The 17,496-nt window shown below is 40.9% G+C and overlaps 1 protein-coding gene across 1 annotated transcript; it reads left to right on the forward strand.

The window, feature by feature from the left end:
* The first annotated feature begins 5,359 nt into the window (after positions 1-5,359).
* On the forward strand, positions 5,360-12,594 carry LOC140926981 (uncharacterized). The gene is made up of 7 exons (XM_073376653.1): positions 5,360-5,633; positions 6,760-7,648; positions 9,119-9,192; positions 9,704-9,747; positions 10,401-10,501; positions 10,596-10,690; positions 11,252-12,594. The coding sequence occupies exons 2-7, from the start codon at positions 6,903-6,905 to the stop codon at positions 11,665-11,667; spliced, it is 1,476 nt and encodes a 491-aa protein (XP_073232754.1). The 5' UTR covers positions 5,360-5,633; positions 6,760-6,902; the 3' UTR covers positions 11,668-12,594.
* The last annotated feature ends 4,902 nt before the right edge of the window (positions 12,595-17,496 follow it).

A 17,496-nucleotide genomic window follows, 5' to 3' on the forward strand; every position in this document is an offset into this window, starting at 1 on the left:
GACTGCATAACTTTGAGGCGTCTGGATAAGTCTAAGTTCGCGAAAAGTTTATGGTTATCAAGATCCGATACTCAGGCCTCCTTTACCAGAGTTAGGCCTAGGCCAAACGTCGAGTTTCATGAAAGGTTGGACGTTTGTCCTAGGCCCTTATTTCCTTTGTTGTCTCCCAAGAATTATGAGTAAGTTTGCCGCCATTTTAGCCGTACAAAATTTCTGAACTAAGTTACCGCAGTGAAAGTAATAACTAAACTGGGCACCATAGAAAGATTTCTTGAAATATAAATGTACTTAAAAACGTTAAAATAATAATTGAAAAAGATATTCCAAAGGTGCATCGATGGCTGCCGATCAATTTTCGTTTGCTTTTAATGGCAGGTCGTCAGAGAAGAGGTACTCGATCTGCTACTGACAGGGAGATTACTCCTCGTATGCTGGCTAAAGTGCATGGCAACTTGGAGGTATGTTATTTAAGGTGATTCCCTAGTAAAAAGAACCTAACATAGTTTGTAGATGAAACTTGGTACACTGATGTAACAAGTCAAGAAGATGATAAAAAAGTAATAAAAAGTGGGGGTCACCGTGCTCGTTTTGACGTCACAATGCTGTGAAATACGGCTATTTTGGACCCTTTGTCAAAAACCGCGCGCAGCCCAAAACTAAACAAAAACGAGAGATTTTTTCGATGATGCATGTGGTATCGCACAGAATTTGACTTTATTGTATTGTTTATCCACTTACATACCAGAAAAATACCTTTTAATGCTCCTGTTTTTATTTTACGCTCCAAAGTAGAATTGAATTGGACACGCGCTATTCGACCCGTGATAACTCAATCCGTACAATTTAGTAAAATTGCCAAAAAACTGAACATAGATTTGTGCCAATTTTTTTCTCATCGAAAGGAAGCACTGTCCTTATTAAAATTATGAAATAAAAAATGGGGGTCACCGTACTCGTTTTTGCGGTAGAGCTGCAGAAAGTGCGCACCAAATGCATTTTCTCCGAGTTTTGAGAGAGGACTGGGGCGAGTTTCAAAATAAAATGTATGTGAAAGGGGGAAGAAAGTATTAAAAAATCTGTTTTTACAGAATTTACATCGAGATATCACATTTAGGATACAATGTGATAAAGAAAGCGTTTGAATAAAAATCAAAGTGAGTAAGCACAAGTTAAACATCCACTATCGAGGTTCTCCGTGAGGAAGTCGAACTCAGCAACACGCGTACTGCCTACGTTATGGACATTCCCAACACATTGAGTCTCACGTCGGCAAGAAACAACCGCAAGCAAAAATTCCAATAGCGTTTCTCTTCAGTCAACTTCATTTTAATAATGTTACTTCACATGCTCTTTTTTACGGCGGCCATCTTGTTATGCGCAATAAGATATGCGCAGTGCAAAACCAGGGAATCACCTTAACTTAACATTACTTACTCGACAAGATGGGATCGTCATACGTTTCTGGGAAACTGCCCACCTACCCCTCCCCTCAGCCAACATTTTGCCCTAAGTGAGAAGTAAGTGTTAATGTTGGCTTAGGGGAGGGGTAGGTGGGCAACCTTTAGAACAGAGTAGAGGTCATTCCGTGTTTGTGAAAGGCCCTGTTTGTGAAAGGAACTGATGTGTGTACAGAATTTGTCGGTGGGATTTGAGTATTTTGAAAGGTAAATCTACCTTACTCCAAATAAGCTTTACTTGGACAAAGTTGTTCATTTCGATCTTCTCCTCGTAGTTTTACAACTAATGGCCAAGCGTCAGTTACAGTCTATCGAGTTTGAAGCCCCGTGCAAACGGACGCAACATTGTTGGATGTTACATGTTGCGTCCGTTTGCACACCCTGTTGCATGTTGTTGGATGTTGTTGCGTGTTGTTGCGCAAAATTTGAAACCGGTCAAACTTTTCAGCCAACAACTCCCAACATTTCTTTTGTTCCGTGATCGCCGAAGCGTAGCGCAACAATGTTGTATCCGTTTGCACAGCTCTTCCAACGTTGTTGGGGTCACGCACGCTCATTACGCATGGTTTACAAAGACTTAAAGGTTGTATCCTTCCCACGTTGCACTGCAGGTCCCAACATTGTTGGGAGTTGTAGCGTCCGTTTGCCCACTACCGCCAACACGCACCCAACAACTCCCAACATTGTTGGAGCAACAATGTTGGGAGTGTTGCGTCCGTGTGCTCGCAGCCTGAGTGTTTCAGTTAATGAGGAAGAAAGCAAACTATTTATGCAACCTTTCAATACTGTTTAGGTTCCGTTTAAGTGAAATGAAAATTGAAAGTGTATTTTATTTTGTTATCCAGGTTTTTGGTTTTAACTTGCGACAGCGTAAATCGTTCCTGAATGCGGTAAAGAGGTATGGTCTGCCTTCTCCTGAAGGGTCTCGTCGATCACAATGCGGTAAGATGCATGCCTTACAAGAACTTCTTTTCTAAAAGAAGGCCTTTTCCAGGTCATTTGTTTTTACATACGTGGTAGTACTAATGAAAGGTTAGTAAGTGTGGGCGAGGTCGAAGGTCAAAGCATCTTTGCTCTAACGCTGTAAGCTTTGCGTTCTATGCATTCAAATGGACCATTTATTCTCAGTGGAAGTCCAAACGATAGCCTGCGTAGCTGGCGGTATTGTGTAGTAGTCGAGTGAGATTTGGCGGCGGAGCCGTTGTAATATAGTCGAGTGAGATTTGACGGCGGAGCCGTCACGAGCGGCGAAGCCGCGAGAAATACCGCCTGCCAGAGAACCATGATTTTTCGATGCCGCCCACTTTTGTCACGTTAGCTGATCCAAATTAAAAGTCAATTAAAGAGAAACCAGTTTAGAAATAAGCGTTGACAGGCTAAACATGACTCCTAAGCTCATGACAATGTGAAACGTGACCTTGTGAGTTTGCTTGAACAGAGGTTTTTTTTATTTTCTCGGCTCTCGCTCGTAGGTTACTAGCACTACGCAGTGCATGTATCATTCTAAACTTTGACTGAGTAAATCTTTTTTTGCAACACTAGGCTTAACATTAAAAGGTCATGAAGCTGGTTTGTTACATGCATACTGAGTAACCATTTCCGGTGGTTTATTCTTCTGTAGGTGTTCCTGATAGGATTTGATCTCAGATGCAGTTGTAAAGTGTTTTAATTTTCTTTGACCTTTGTTTCTTACGGCTAAATTAAGACAATTCCAGCGCTGTGAAGTTTAAAGACGCCATTTCGGCAATTTGGTCATCAATTATGCTCTTTCTAAAGCGGAAATCACAACCACTTTACATGTACGTCTTCTCCAGTGTGCCATCTGCTCCCTAAATTGGGAAATATACGCGAAGGCTCATCTAACATGATTGACATATGTATGGCCCTCGACCAATCCGTTTCCCCGCACACTGGTGTGCGGACCATTCAAAATACCGGGGTTTTCTGGCAGACGGTATTTCAACCGCCTCGTCCCTACTCCTTTTTTTGGAACACGGCTCCGCCGCCAAAACTTTAATCTCGCACCCACACAATACCGCCAGCCACGCAGGCTATCCAAACGAATGCTGGCTACATACATGTTGGGCATGCGTAATATCAACCTGGAGATAAGGATTGCGGGGCTCCCCTGGTAGCCCGCAATGGTATTAACATTGTTATACTACTACATGAGAATTTTCTGCAATTTGATTGGCTTAGAGCAATGGTATTTCAGCTAAATTTAAAATACCTACATGTGAAAATTACAAACCTTTTGCGAAAAAGAAGAAATCTTGAAAACCAAGTCTAAATGTGTTAGTATTAACGCTTTAAACCCTAAGATCAAAATTTGAATTCTCATTTGTTGCCGCTATTCATTTCCTGCAGAAGTAGTGGGGAGAAGTTGGTAAAGTATGAAGCAAATTCATTTTGTGTGATCATGTTCGTAATTCTCATGACCACTCTGTTTAAAAAAGCATTGATATTACAAGGAGAAATTTGATGCTGATCACTCTTAGGGCTTAAAGGGTTAAGCTTCTGGAGTTATTAGGGCTTAAAGGGTTAAGCTTCTGGAGTTAATTCTAAAAGTGGCGTGAAAGCCGGCAAGAAATATTTTCTTTTGGCACTGTTCATTTTACTAAACAGGGTTCTTTCAACGTTATGAGGTGGTGAAACCAAAGGCTGAACTCCGAGGTGGAGTGGGGTGGGGAGGGGGCGAGGAGGCACTTCCTAGGAATAGGCTAATGGGTATGTGTGAGTAGCCTGCGGACCGCAGACATATTTCCGGTCGACGCCTCTCTCTCTCCGTTATTTTTCGGAGGGAGAGAAGCGACGACCGGAAATACGTCTGCCGTTCGCAGGCTAATGTGTGAGGGGCCTAAAACGACTAGCTAGTGACGATGATTGTCGTGGGTATTGGCCTTATGTTCAGGTTGGAGAGTTTGCTCATATAAATGGATGGGAAGCTTGTTCTGATGAAGAACCTTCAACAGAAAAACCTTCAAGTAAGTCGTGTAAGTAGTGTCTCCACACCAGTAACAGAGATTGTCCACAGCAAAAAGGTTGAACAGGAGCCAGTTAAAAGGAAGAAAAAGAGGCAACACCGGAGAAGAAGGAAGACGAACAACAGAAATCTGAACCAATGAAAACTGACAAAGACGAAGGAGGAACGGATCAATTGACTAACAGACTATTTTCTCGGTGGGAGTACTCCCTTTAATGGCCTGATTTAGCAACAGAAAGGGAACGTCAGTTGAGGACGCCGCGCGCAAATCAAACAACTGGCTTGACCAATGGCTGAGCGGCAAATTGGGCACTGGAAGTCAAAATTATTCCTTTCCGCGAGCTTTCCCGTCGTCAAATGACTCTCCCGTTCTGTTGCCTAATCAGCCTAATGGCCTATACGAGCAGGCTCCACCCGAAAGGGGTACCCTTTTCAGGCTTCAGTTATAAGAAAGGGTAGGGATTTTACTTGTTGAAGTATATGAAAGGTTAGGGAAATTTGTCATTTCGGTCTGTGAAAGAAGTTGCGGTATTTACCGTAATGTGATCATGTGGTAAAACTTCCAACATGTTTTTAACTGAAAGGAAGTAATTGAAGTTCATTCGGTGTTTAGTTTGAATCTAACTTGTTCTTTTACAGCTGGCATCATTTGTGTCGAGTAACGTATCGCCTCCATGTTTCTCAGTGACTTACCGTTAATTATTAACTGAGAAAGACCTAAGATTATTAGACACTATATTAACATTATTAAAAGGATTTTTCTCTCTTCATTGAAGAAACGATTATCTTTCGCAAAATAGTATAGTGCAACAACATTCTTGACGGAAATATTCTTTCCATGGGGTACTCAACCAAGTAGGAAAAAGACGGAAGCTCCGGGGGGGGGGGGGATCTCAAGCACTCCAGGGTGGATGGGCGTTCTAAAGCAAAAACTACACTATCGACGCCAATACACTACATCCACTGGTTGGCTAATCGGTTATGCAAAATATTTTAATGAATGGGTTAATGGTATGAGAACGTGTAATGTTATAGAACCCCTCGTGTTTCGTTTGCAGCTAAAGAGAAGGCTAATGAGGAAGATAATGATAGTGCTAAACAGGAAAAAGGTGAAGAAGCAAAACCTGCTGCAGATAGTGAAGAAAACAAGAAGGAAGTCAGCGATGGACACAAAGAGGATGACGGCATCAAAGGTGAGTTAGGAGAAGTTATTAGTGAGTTTGGTCATGTTTTTGAGCGACGCACGTCAACCAGAAGTGGTCTTTTTTTTTTCAGTTTTGGACAATGGTTTTGCCCAAATTTTTGGACAAATAGTCTCTATGATAGTAAAGACACTTAGAAGTACAAATTTCGCAGCGTCAAGTTGCTTTAAAATGAAAAAGACTTCACTTCCGGTTAATGTGCGTCGCTCAAAAACGCCTTTGTTTAAGCTCTCTATTGTCCCTTATAAGTACGTTAGAAGAATCTTCCTTACTGCTTCTCTACTATCAGGCCGGATTCACGAAGCCATCAGTTAAGATATTTTCATCGCTCTAAGCCCTTTTCAGCGGGTCATTCACGTGGTACAAAACCGCCATGCTGTAGATCAAGGCCAGATGCACTGGGACAAGACAACAATTGACAATGGTCCCAGTGCGTCCCTTTTGTACCACGTGACTGACCAGCTACAAAGGACTTGATGATCATTGTTGAGGATCTAGTGTTAATACAAATCTTAACTCATAAGGTCTTTCTAAATCCAGACCCAAGTGCTTTACTTTGTCCTCCAGATTAGTGACCCTAGTCATTCGGTGATTGTACCCATCCATGGACGACTTGTGGACGTAAAATTCTATTCCACGAATATGCTGCAAAACTAATCAACCCTGAAAATGTCCCCCTTCCTCACGAAATTCTTACTTTGGCACAGGACCGCAAAGGTCGACTGTTGGCACCACTGGGAACCCCCATCCACAACATCAAGAAACCCCGTATTTTGTTTTAACTTTTACTTACTGTTAGCAGATCCAAAGGCTGATACAGACACCAAAATGGATGTTGATTTTCCTAGTGAAAAAGAGGATCCTGAGAATACATACTCTTGGGCTAGTTTACATACATGTATAATTATACTGATATAATTATATTTTTTAATATTGTAATCAGTTTATAATGATTAGTCCCTTTTAAACTATTTTTAATGCATGTTCTTAGGTTTTTTTAGTGTTTTTTTTTTTCAGAAAATAGTTTCTTAAAAAATTTTCCCAATTTTTTTTTTTAGGTTTTTCTTAATATTTGTATATACATAATTCACTTTTTATCCTGTTTTGTATTTTTTAGTTTGTCGAGCGTTTTTAACATGAGCGTCTGGCTCGGAAGATTGTGTAAACACTTTACACGTCATCGACATTAAATAAATTTAAAAAAAAAACGACAATGAAGGCAAAGAAAATAACGACAATAAATCTGACGAAACAGAGCCAATGGATGTTCAAGAAACTGGAGAAAAGTCTTCTGAAGATGGCAAGGATGGTGAACAAAAGAAGCCAATGTTTGAAGCGGAGGAGAAAGAGGATGATAAAACTGTTGACACAGCTGATAAGAAAAATGATAATTCAGGAAAAGGAGAAGAAAAAGAGGAAAAGGACACGACTAAGGAAACAGAGAGTTGTGAGAGTGAAAGTGTAGAGCAAGGTGACGTGGTATATAGAAAGGAAAATGAAGGAAAAAAGGAAGTTGAGTCAGTTGAAAATTCTTTTGATGAGGCTGACGGTAAGAGGGATTCTGATCAAACAGAAAAAGCACCAGAAGAGAAAAGCGGAGAGAGCGAGAAAAAAGAAGAAGAGTTAGAAACCGATAAAACTAATGATAAACCTTCAGAGAAAATAGAATCTGATCTAAAGGAAGGCAAACCGGCTGAAGATGCTGTAGAATCAGATAAAAAGGCAACTGACAATACAGCAGAAAAGACCGAATCGCCTGCGAAAACAGAGCAGGCCCCTATTAAAACTGATCCGGTAGCAGTCCCTAAACAGGAGAAATCTACTGAGAATTCGGCTGGACTGAGTAAGCCTGCAAGTGCAGCTAATGAACAGCAGCGGTTCATGTTTAACATCGCCGATGGTGGATTTACTGAATTGCATATTCTGTGGGAAGTGGAAGAGAAAAGGAAATGCGATGATATCTGGTGGAGATGCCATGATTACTGGCTTCTAGCTGGAGTTGTCATGTATCCTGAACACAGTTATTGAAGTAGTTACTGTATTATTCCCTTTATTCCTTCCCATCCCATTTTGTGGTCTATGTTATGGATTGGGTATCCAGATTTAAAATTTTTGTCGAGTCTAACTACATGGCATTTCATCATTGATATCAAAGCGTTTGTCTGCCACTTGTTGTTCGAGGTATTTTCACGTATACAGCAAACGGCAAACGTCAGATTCAAGTTAAGCATTTCTCAAAATAGAAAATGAGCAGATAAAAACAGCTCAAACATAGTTCTTATGGATAAAAAATTGCGCGAAACACTAATTATGTGTAGAAATAATTAACAGTAAACCAAAAGTGAAGGGGAAACTTGGTCACATGGTACAAATTCGTGTAAACGTGATGCTTTTAACCTCTCTACTTATGGATCTCTGTGGAGGGGGTGGGGGGGGGGGGGGGGAAGGGATAGAAGAGAACTTTCTCTCAGGCACTTCTTAGAAATTTTCATTCCGCAGTATTTTAAGTATCCTGTACCCATTCCTTCCCCATGGCTTGAGGTGTGCGATCGGTCAGGGTTTAAAAAAATCAGCTCTTTCCCTCGCCTAACCCTGGACCCGAAATAGCCTGGCCCCAGTTGTTCAAACGTTGGACAGCGCTATCCACCGGATGAATCAATATTTAGCGGAAAAGTATTAGGGAAGCCAAATGCGTCAGCCAGTGGATATAGATTTATCCAGCTGAGTGGATGGCACTATCCATCTTTTGAGCAACAGGCGTCTGATTGAAGGGTATGCGCTATTTGGACTTATTTGTTTTGTAATTTGTTGTTTGTTTACCCTCAAAGCACTTAGAAGTTCTTAAGAACTCGCTAAAACGTTTCCGTGCGTTCCAAATCGAATTACAACTTGGAAGTGTTGGTTTTTAAGGAGAGGAGAAAACCGGAGCACCCGGAGAAAAACCTCTCGGAGCAATGGAGAGAACCAACAACGAACTCAACCCACATATGATGTTCACGCCAGGATTCAAACCTGGGCCACATTAGTGGCACTCGAGTGCTCTCACCACTGCGCGTGCGCCAGCGTTGTTCCTCAGCTGACAATAGCGTACGTTCGATATCAACTCCAATGCTTTCTGGTTTGGTTTTCTTTGTGGTCAGGTCTCCTTTGGGAATTACCAGACAATAAAATCGTAAACATTTTGCTTTTTTTTTTTTCGGAAAGCCTCTTAGTCATATTAGAATTCTGATATATCGAACGCTGGCTTTTCAATAGAAGGTGCAGTTTATAGAGTAGAGCGAAAAACAAAAAATTGCTGAAAAAAATCCAACGGAGACAAAGTCATTTTATCTAAAATTACAACCACCCGAACTGCGACTCAAAATTTTAATTGTTTTATAATAGAATGTTGTATAAAATTTCTCTACTTTTGTGAGATTGCGAAAATTAGTGAGAATAGGGTATTTTGTTTCTCCTTGACATTATCTCTCTTTCAGTTACGGTTATGGCAGGTGGCAGGATATCGCTAATGATCGCAAGTTTGTGGTGGTCAATGATCCGTTCAAAAATGGTAAGCAGCCAAGAGTTATCAAAACTCGCGTGCCTTTAATTTTAAGTGGTAAGGTGCAGGGCTGTCATTAAGAGCCGGGAACCGGGGACTCCCCCCGGCTGTTGTGAACGCGGTCCCCGGCTAGTGGCGTAGGTAAATAGAAGAAAAACAGAACCAAAAGAAATCCCTGGCTGTTTGATTCCTTGCCTACTACTTATTGTATTTATCCGGCAACTTGAAATCTTAGTGACATCCCTGAAGGTGTACTTGTAATAGTTAAGGAATGGACTTGCAGCAAGTCGACTGCGTGAGTGCCGAAGGCGCGAGCGAAGCAAGCGAACGAGAGCGGCAAAGTTGCGAGACTAGCCACGTAAGTTTAGAAACAAGTCGACTGCGTGATTGCCGAAGGCGCGAGGGGACGCGCGAGCATCGTACGTTTAGACCACGCTAACATTACCACTCAAACGGGAACTTATCAACCCAGTCCAGACTTCTTTTGCATATCTTATACCTTGGTTTGTTTCTATTTCAGTCTCTCTGGAGTACAAGAACCGCTTTATTGCGCGACGCTTTAAGGTTTGTTCTGCTGATATTGTTCCCAGTTTTGTGTTTAGACATCAAATAGGTTTTCATCTTCAATTTCTTTGGGTTTCAGGGATAAATGGCCAATGACTGTGTGATATTAAGTATCTGTACCTTATTAACAAAGATTGCTTTGTCAATTGGTCATAGGCAATTAAGTATTGATCACTCAGGCATACGGAACTCGCTGCAATGATTTGCTTGAGGTACCGCCAAACAATAGCTTCCTAATGCCTAGTGCCCAAAGCAGCCTTTCTTGAGTCAGCGATATCCCCAAATCCTCAGTCTTAAGTCTGAGTTTTAAAACATCAAATTTAGCCCCCTTCCAGTGGCATTGCTTCATTGTTTCCCCCTGTACATCTTTTTTATACTAATTCAAGCACTGTGGTATGGTTATAATTGAAACTAGAAATTCAGTTAAGAAATTAGAAACCTGAATTAAGCTCTTAGACTGGTTCGACAGAAGCAGACAGTGCGTACACTAAGTAATACCGTCACAGTTCACAGCAACTTTATTGACATTATTGTAGCGCACTAGTGTGCTTTTCTTGTGTTGGCATAGTTCACGCCTTGTGTTGGTTTGAGCATCTCCCAATTGATCTCCGTGAATGGCACCCTTGTGAATTATGTGCTGTTTTTTTTTGAAGTTGTTAGAACAAGCGCTTGTAATAGAAGAACAGCTGAGACAAGCCGATACCATGAAACTCAGGCAAGATGCCAACCACCCTGCCATGGCTTTAAATGCAAGGTAAATATCAAATCAATCTGCAGGAACGGTGTTTTGGCGCCTTTTTTGAGAACTGAGATACGATGTGCAGTCATTTTTTGTCTTTGTTCGGTAGATTTGGGGAGCTGGAGTGCTTTGCGGAAAGTCACCAGCATTTGTCCAAGGAGTCGTTAGCAGGAAACAAACCTGCCAATGCTGTACTTCATAAAGGTAATCTTTCACACACAATGTTTAGTAGCTTATGGCTTCAATAGCCGGTGAATAGGCTGTCTATAAGGGGAAGGTGGAAAAAATGGGGACCATTAGAGGTACTTCTTGCTACACACGTTAAAGCGTTTGTACCTATTCATCACAATTAAAGTAGCGTCGTCCGGACTATAAGCCTGTGAATATTGTCGCCTTTCATCGCTCCCCCCTTTTGGACGTTTTGTGAGAAAAACTAAAAAATGTTAGGCCTGGTTTTAAACCTTTCTTGTGAAAATGAATTTTATCTGCCTTTCGCTCGTGGTGATCAAAAATTTATTGAACATAGTGACCCTGTTGTATGATCAAAAGACAAAAACTCACTCTATCACCAGTCCTCAATTGTTCAAAAGCTGTATAGGGACCTATGGCGCTATCGACAGGATAAATTGCTAACCAGTAGATACGTATTAGCGAAACCGATTGTGATATCCTCTGGACAGTGATTTATCCAGTAGATAAGTTGCCATCTTCTTAACTTCTAGGATGTAACAGACGCACATTTATCGTTCTTGTTTATGTTTGCAGTATTTAATCAGCTGGAGGAGTTGCTATCAGATATGAAGTCGGACGTCAACCGTCTTCCTTCGACACTAGTCCGAATGCCTCCCGTCACTGCTCGGCTTAACATGTCGGAGGGAGGAATCCTCAGCCGTCTAACGAAACGTGGCGAGGGACCACCACCCAATGTCACCATACCTGGAAAGACCATCCAGCCCCCTCCCGTTCCAGGAATGGGTTCAGTTGTTATCCAGCCAAAGGTCCAACCCTTAGTGTTGGGTGGTGGCACTATCATACCCCCTGTGCAAATCAGAGCAGGTCCCCTGCACTACACTACAAGCTCTGTGTACCGCGCTCCACCCGTGACAGGCAGCAATGCAACCATCACAGTCCAGCCACCTCCACCAACTACTCTATTGCTTTCGGCCTCCACTGCCACGTGAAGTCAGGCCAAGCCCGGGTTCGTGCAGAATATATCTAAACCAGGCTCTCCGATGATCAGTCATCACGTAAACGCACCCACCCCCACACAGTACGTCACTACTCTTCTTACCAAGCCCGCTGTGACTGCGGCATCCGCTGTACCACAAACAGCGTCGGCTCCTGCCAGCTCTGGAGCCGTTCTTACTCCGGTCATCAATAGCGTTTACAGTTTGAGCACTGGCCAAACCGGAACCGAGTCTCCCCGCAGCGCTACACCCCCGTTATCCAAGGCGGAGTTGGTAAAATGCTGAGCAAGCCTGCCACAGCTCTGGTGGAAACTCAGATCACTTCCATAATACGTAGCAAGGCCTCAGCAATGGGTCTTATTAAGCCAGATACCCCCTCTGAAACGCAAGCAGCTTCGCCAGGACAAGGTCAAACTACTCTCCAGGCCCCTCAGGAGGAACCCAGCCAGTCGCATACTGTGACAACTGAGGATACCACTAAGGACAAAGATCCTGATGTGATTTATTTGGACTAATTTTAATACTGTCCTAAGAAAACCGAAACACTTGCTTGACTGGTTCTTGTTATAGTTCCTGTTAAAAACGTGGTGCATGACATGTGACTACCGTAGAACCGAACATTTTTAGGCACCCTTTAAGTGCGCTGTAAAGGCTTATTACTGTCCTGTCAACCAAGTCAAAATTATCCAAATAATCCGTCATTTGTACATTTCTAAAATATTTTATTGCTGTTGGTTTGAATATTCGATGTGAACTAAGTCTCTGTTTTTTCGTCTGTGGGAGATAGGGGCTGAGATGAGAATGTAAAGTTGATGTAACTTATGTGGAGTTCAGCTAATATATGAGCAACAAATAAACACCCACTTTTTAGAAAAGAAATATCTTTGCTCTCGAGTTCTCTCATTTGCCAAGAGCAAGTGTATCCGTAATTTTTTTGTTGAATCAGAAATTTCGTTCAAAAAAGCGGAATACTGTTTCTGTCTTAATTCATACACATTCAATTTAATTATTGTTTTTCGCGATGTGAACGTCTCGATAAACCCTTAACAGAAAGATGTATTTTCTTTTCATAGTATGGACAATACATAACTCAAAGTTGACTATTGTTTTGTGTCTCAAGGGAATTGGCGTCTGTCCCCATCCAGTCCTCTTGGAAAACTGTGCGATCACCGCTGATTTTTTGCAATCTGGCCGGAATTAAACCACTATGGCATCCAAAACGTCTTTTATAAGAGCGAGTCTCTTGTAAGAACGGACCAGTGATTTTAGATCAAAACAATTTATCTCTTTTATATTCAAAGATTTTATTTTTCGGTGATTACAAAATGCATTTCGACGAACAACCAATGAGCCGCAAAATTATAGAAAATGGCCATGAAGTGAGCCTAGGTTGCACAGATAAAGCATTAAAAAATCTAGTTCAAGGTAAGCCGAGTTTATTTCTACATCTATGCCTATATTTAATATTTTGACAGCTATACAAAGTGATTCACTCGTTCGTAACAAGTACAGTATCAAAACATGCATTAAATTTAATATGCAGCGAGCTTGGGTTAATAGTGCCATTTAGATTATACAAGAAAAACGGCGTTCGGCCTAAACTTCTACGGAGGCTGTCACATGCAACCCGCGTAACAAGTTAGTTAACATTTTGCTCATTTAACTCTAATCTAATTATTGCCATAAGCAAATGAATTAAGATGTTAAATTGTATCATATTGGTGACCCTCTTTACCGTCCGTTTGCTGACTCGACCCCAGTTGCTCCTCAGTCTCCTATAGAGCGTTTTCACACGACGTCACGGCGGCCGTACAATGAAATGGTGGCCATGTTGGTGTTCCAAACAAATCCTGTGGGAGTTGAACTCTTTTCTTATTTAAACACTTTCTTTTGTTCCGTCGTTGTCGCTTGAAGGGAAGCAACCATCCCATGGTCCTCTTCGTACCCGATGCCGTAATAGTCTCCCGCAACCGTTCCTTGGCCCCTTCCAAATAATAAGAGACGACTGGGGACGAGTCAGGTCTGTTTGGTCGACTCGTGTTAAGGTACCCCACGGCCACGCCCATTGAGCTAAAACACGCTCCGTTCTCCAAATTGGCGCCCACCCTCCGTTGGTAAATCTTGCAAATAAGCAGTCTATCCCTAATAAACGCTCGGCCCTCCTACTAACCCTCACTTTGCCATATGTTAAGGATTTCACATCCTTTGTTAATTCAATCGTCCCAGTATCTTTTCAGGAAGTGTCGGTTGTGTGGGCGCGCAATCTTAATGAGCGCGCGCTCACAAGTTAAAACAAGCAAAATAACTGAAGTTAAATAGCGATGTTGCGCAGTTTACCACCCACGTTCAAACCTGTTAACAACCTGATTTGTTGCAAGACAGGTTTGATGTGGGTGGCAAAACGCGCAACGTCGCTTTTCAACTTGTTGTACAGCAATGTTGCAAGACAAGTTGTACGTTTTTTGTTGTTCGTTTTTACGCACCTTTACTTATTTAATTGACGTGTGCATTTAGTTCGTTATTGGACGCATAACATTTGCTTTGGGTTGTTTTCCTACTCATACACATTGTTGGTAATTGTGCTCAAAATTGTGGGTGGCTCCTCCTAAAATGTTCTACAATGATTGGTATGCAGAATTTAATGGAGACGAACCCAATTATGGAATTGCACACGTTTTGGCATTTTACTAAAGAACAGTTACGACTTATAGATATTTCAAGTAACAACAATTTGCCGTCTGCCCTCCTAGAATTTCCTTCCTCCCGTTTAGTTAATAACACATATAACCCTTAAAGCCCCAATATCCAAATTCAAATTCTATTTCCATCTAGTGGTCATGGAGTTAATTCTCACGATCATTTCTTTCCATTCTGTTTTGATATTGTTAGAAGAAACTTGATCTTGATCACTTTTGGGACTTAAAGGGTGGAATCTTACAGATTTTGAGAGATGTTCAGGAACACAAGAAGTTGAGTTGAACGCGGTTTATTTGCTTCCTTACAGCTCGTAGAACTCTGCTAGTTGAGTCTTCAGATGAGACGCTTAAGTGAATCAAGTTTAGCTTACAAAGCGGTTGTATTTATACTGAACAATAAAGTTAATTGGTTTTTAGCAAGACTACATAATATTCACATGCAGAAAGTAGGTGTTAAGGCAAGGCCGATTTACACGGCACGATTTTTGTTTACGACTATCGAGCGCGACTAGCATATACGTCATGACTTCACGACAGATCGTGTTGTGTTAATGCACACGACATTCGTACGACACATGTGGATGTCATAAGTGAAAATTGTGCGCTTTTGGATGGTCAAAAATGATGACGTATACTAGTCGCGAACGAGGCAAAGCAAAGCAAAAATCGTACCCTCTAAATCGGCCTTTGGGAGGTGCTAGGCCTGATACAACAAAAGAAACCAAAATTTAGTTGAATTCAGCTGCGCGTCGAAAAAATTAGCAAAATTGAAAATATCTCGATAACCAAATTCCTATACAAGAAACTAAAACAATGGTTTGAAAGAAACCTAATTTTCCTAAGATTCTGTCGAAACAAAGTCTAGTTTGAAAATATCTCGATAACCAAATTCCTATACAAGAAACTAAAACAATGGTTTGAAAGAAACCTAATTTTCCTAAGATTCTGTCGAAACAAAGTCTAGTTTGAAATTAGGAAAGTAAGTGAAATTTAGCTGAAAATGGCCCAACTGAGAACAAAGAACTCAAAAGGTGTTGGGTCGTGTGGCACTAAACTACATTCACAATGAGGTATGCAAGGCTGATTATTATTTCAGTTTGGAAGCAGAAGTGAGAACTAATTTCAGTTTTAGCTAGTTTTAAGCAAACGAACTTCGTTTAGCAAATTTCCTCTTTTTCCTTTCCACAGCTGAAAACACCTACTAAGCAAAGTAATTATTTCTATCTAACGAACTCGTTTTTGTGTTTTAATTTTTGAAACAAGCTTCAAGAGGTGATTCTTAAAGTTAATTAAAACTTAACTATCAAGGTCAGCGTACAAGCCAAATTTGAGAAAATATTAAACCAAGCCGGCCGTCCAACTACTGTTTTTATAATAACTTGAAACACAAACACCAGGTCGGTGCAAAACTCCAGGACAAAAGCATGCCATATTAGAGGCACGTATGTTGTGATCTTGACAAAGAGTAATGGTATCATGTAAATACATTTCTTAACCGACCTGAAAAGTACGACTAAGGAGGTTTATATACGTGGATTATATAGGATATTCCAACACCAATATGGCTAAAATATGATATATGAGAGGAGAACCGACAAGAAAGTTTGATCGTTTGAATAAATTCATAGCTAAGTTCGCAACAAAAGGTACGATGTTTTTAACCACAGAATCTGGTTTCTAGCAGGATCTAGCAGTAACTTTCGTTCTCCCTTGTCAGTACTTTCCTTAATAGTAAATACAGCGAGCGCAATACTATTTTAAACAAGCAAAGCCGAAATAAAAGATAAATACTGAATTAAATGTAAGTTGAGCTACGATGAAAAGGCGACAGCAAAAGGCCTCCGAACGTGTGTCCCCTTGGACTTCACGGTGTCACGTAAATTGCTCATATTCAATCTATTGTTTTAAAATTGATAAGCTCGGTTTGCTTTGACTATTGCCTTGAAGTAGCTAATGGTTTTATGAGTAAATATGTTTGTATTTTTTGTGGTTTTCATTGGTAAATTTTTGTATTTTTTTTAATTTTGTTTTTTAAACCCCTCAAATTTTAACTCGAGTAAATATGGCCAATAAATTAGCAGCTTAGTACTAATAATAACTGGGGTAAAGAATAAAATTCCTGATAAATAGTTGATGGAATTGATGATAGCCTCAAAGCCATCTAAAACATGACAAAAACACGAGCAAAGCGGCTTACATTGATTTGAATCTACATTAGGACCCCGGTTTAACTCGAAATTGGATGACTCGAACTGAGTCCCATTTCCCTAGGATTTGATCCTACTTTTCAGCCACGTTTACTCGGATAATTCCCCGCTAACTCCGGAACTAAATTTCGCTTCCCTTGATCCGAATTTCCTTCGTTAACTCGAATTCTGGTTCATAAACTCACCATGAATGCCATCCTATTAGCTTTTCCTTGTCTTGTAAACTGAGGAACAACCCCTAAAACTAACACTACAGCGATTTGTTTTTTACTGCTTCTTAATAAGGGCAACGAACACGTCATGTATTTGACCCTTGTTTCCCGGTATTCATCATGAAAACGCATAATCGTGTTAAAATTTCTGATGAGATAAGTTAAATGTGCCCTCTGCTATACACTATTAAAAATGCTGAAATATCAATAAACTATCACTATTACCATGGGAATTGAAGATACAATCGACCCCGATGACTCGAACGCCCGCTAACTCGAACTGTTTTTATTCTCGGGAGATCAGGCCCGATTTTAGCAGTTCTCATACAACCTCTCCTACGTAGTCGCGCTAAAATTCGTTTCGCCTTACCCGCCGGAATATTATTTACAAAGAGAAACGAAAATAGAGCCGGGCCTCAGGTTAACTGTTTTTAGTCTCCCTTCTCAGAGTTGGAGGCACCGGGGTTCTACTGTATAGGTGAATCCTTGTTGACATTTTTTGCCTCATTAGCATAGGCTCATCGGATGAAGCTAATAACATTTCTGAATATTGAAACACCATAACAATTTCAGTTATCTCTGAAAATTTGAACCCGATATACCAGATAATTTCAAAGAAACTCTCTTTAAAAAAGCCCAAAATTAACAAAGAATGTATGAGCTCATCAAGTAATTTTGCAGTTTTTAACTGCTGCTATTTTCTTTCTT

Source organism: Porites lutea, chromosome 1, assembly GCF_958299795.1.
Source record: "Porites lutea chromosome 1, jaPorLute2.1, whole genome shotgun sequence".
Lineage (NCBI taxonomy): Eukaryota > Metazoa > Cnidaria > Anthozoa > Scleractinia > Poritidae > Porites > Porites lutea.

What these genes read in the sequence shown, in the direction of transcription:
- LOC140926981 (XM_073376653.1), top strand. Translation starts at nt 6,903, where the DNA reads ATGGATGTTCAAGAAACTGGAGAAAAGTCTTCTGAAGATGGCAAGGAT. An exon ending in TTATTGCGCGACGCTTTAAG is followed by an intron (nt 9,748 to 10,400) that starts GTTTGTTCTGCT and finishes TTTTTTTTGAAG; the next exon opens with TTGTTAGAACAAGCGCTTGT. An exon ending in CAATGCTGTACTTCATAAAG is followed by an intron (nt 10,691 to 11,251) that starts GTAATCTTTCAC and finishes TTATGTTTGCAG; the next exon opens with TATTTAATCAGCTGGAGGAG.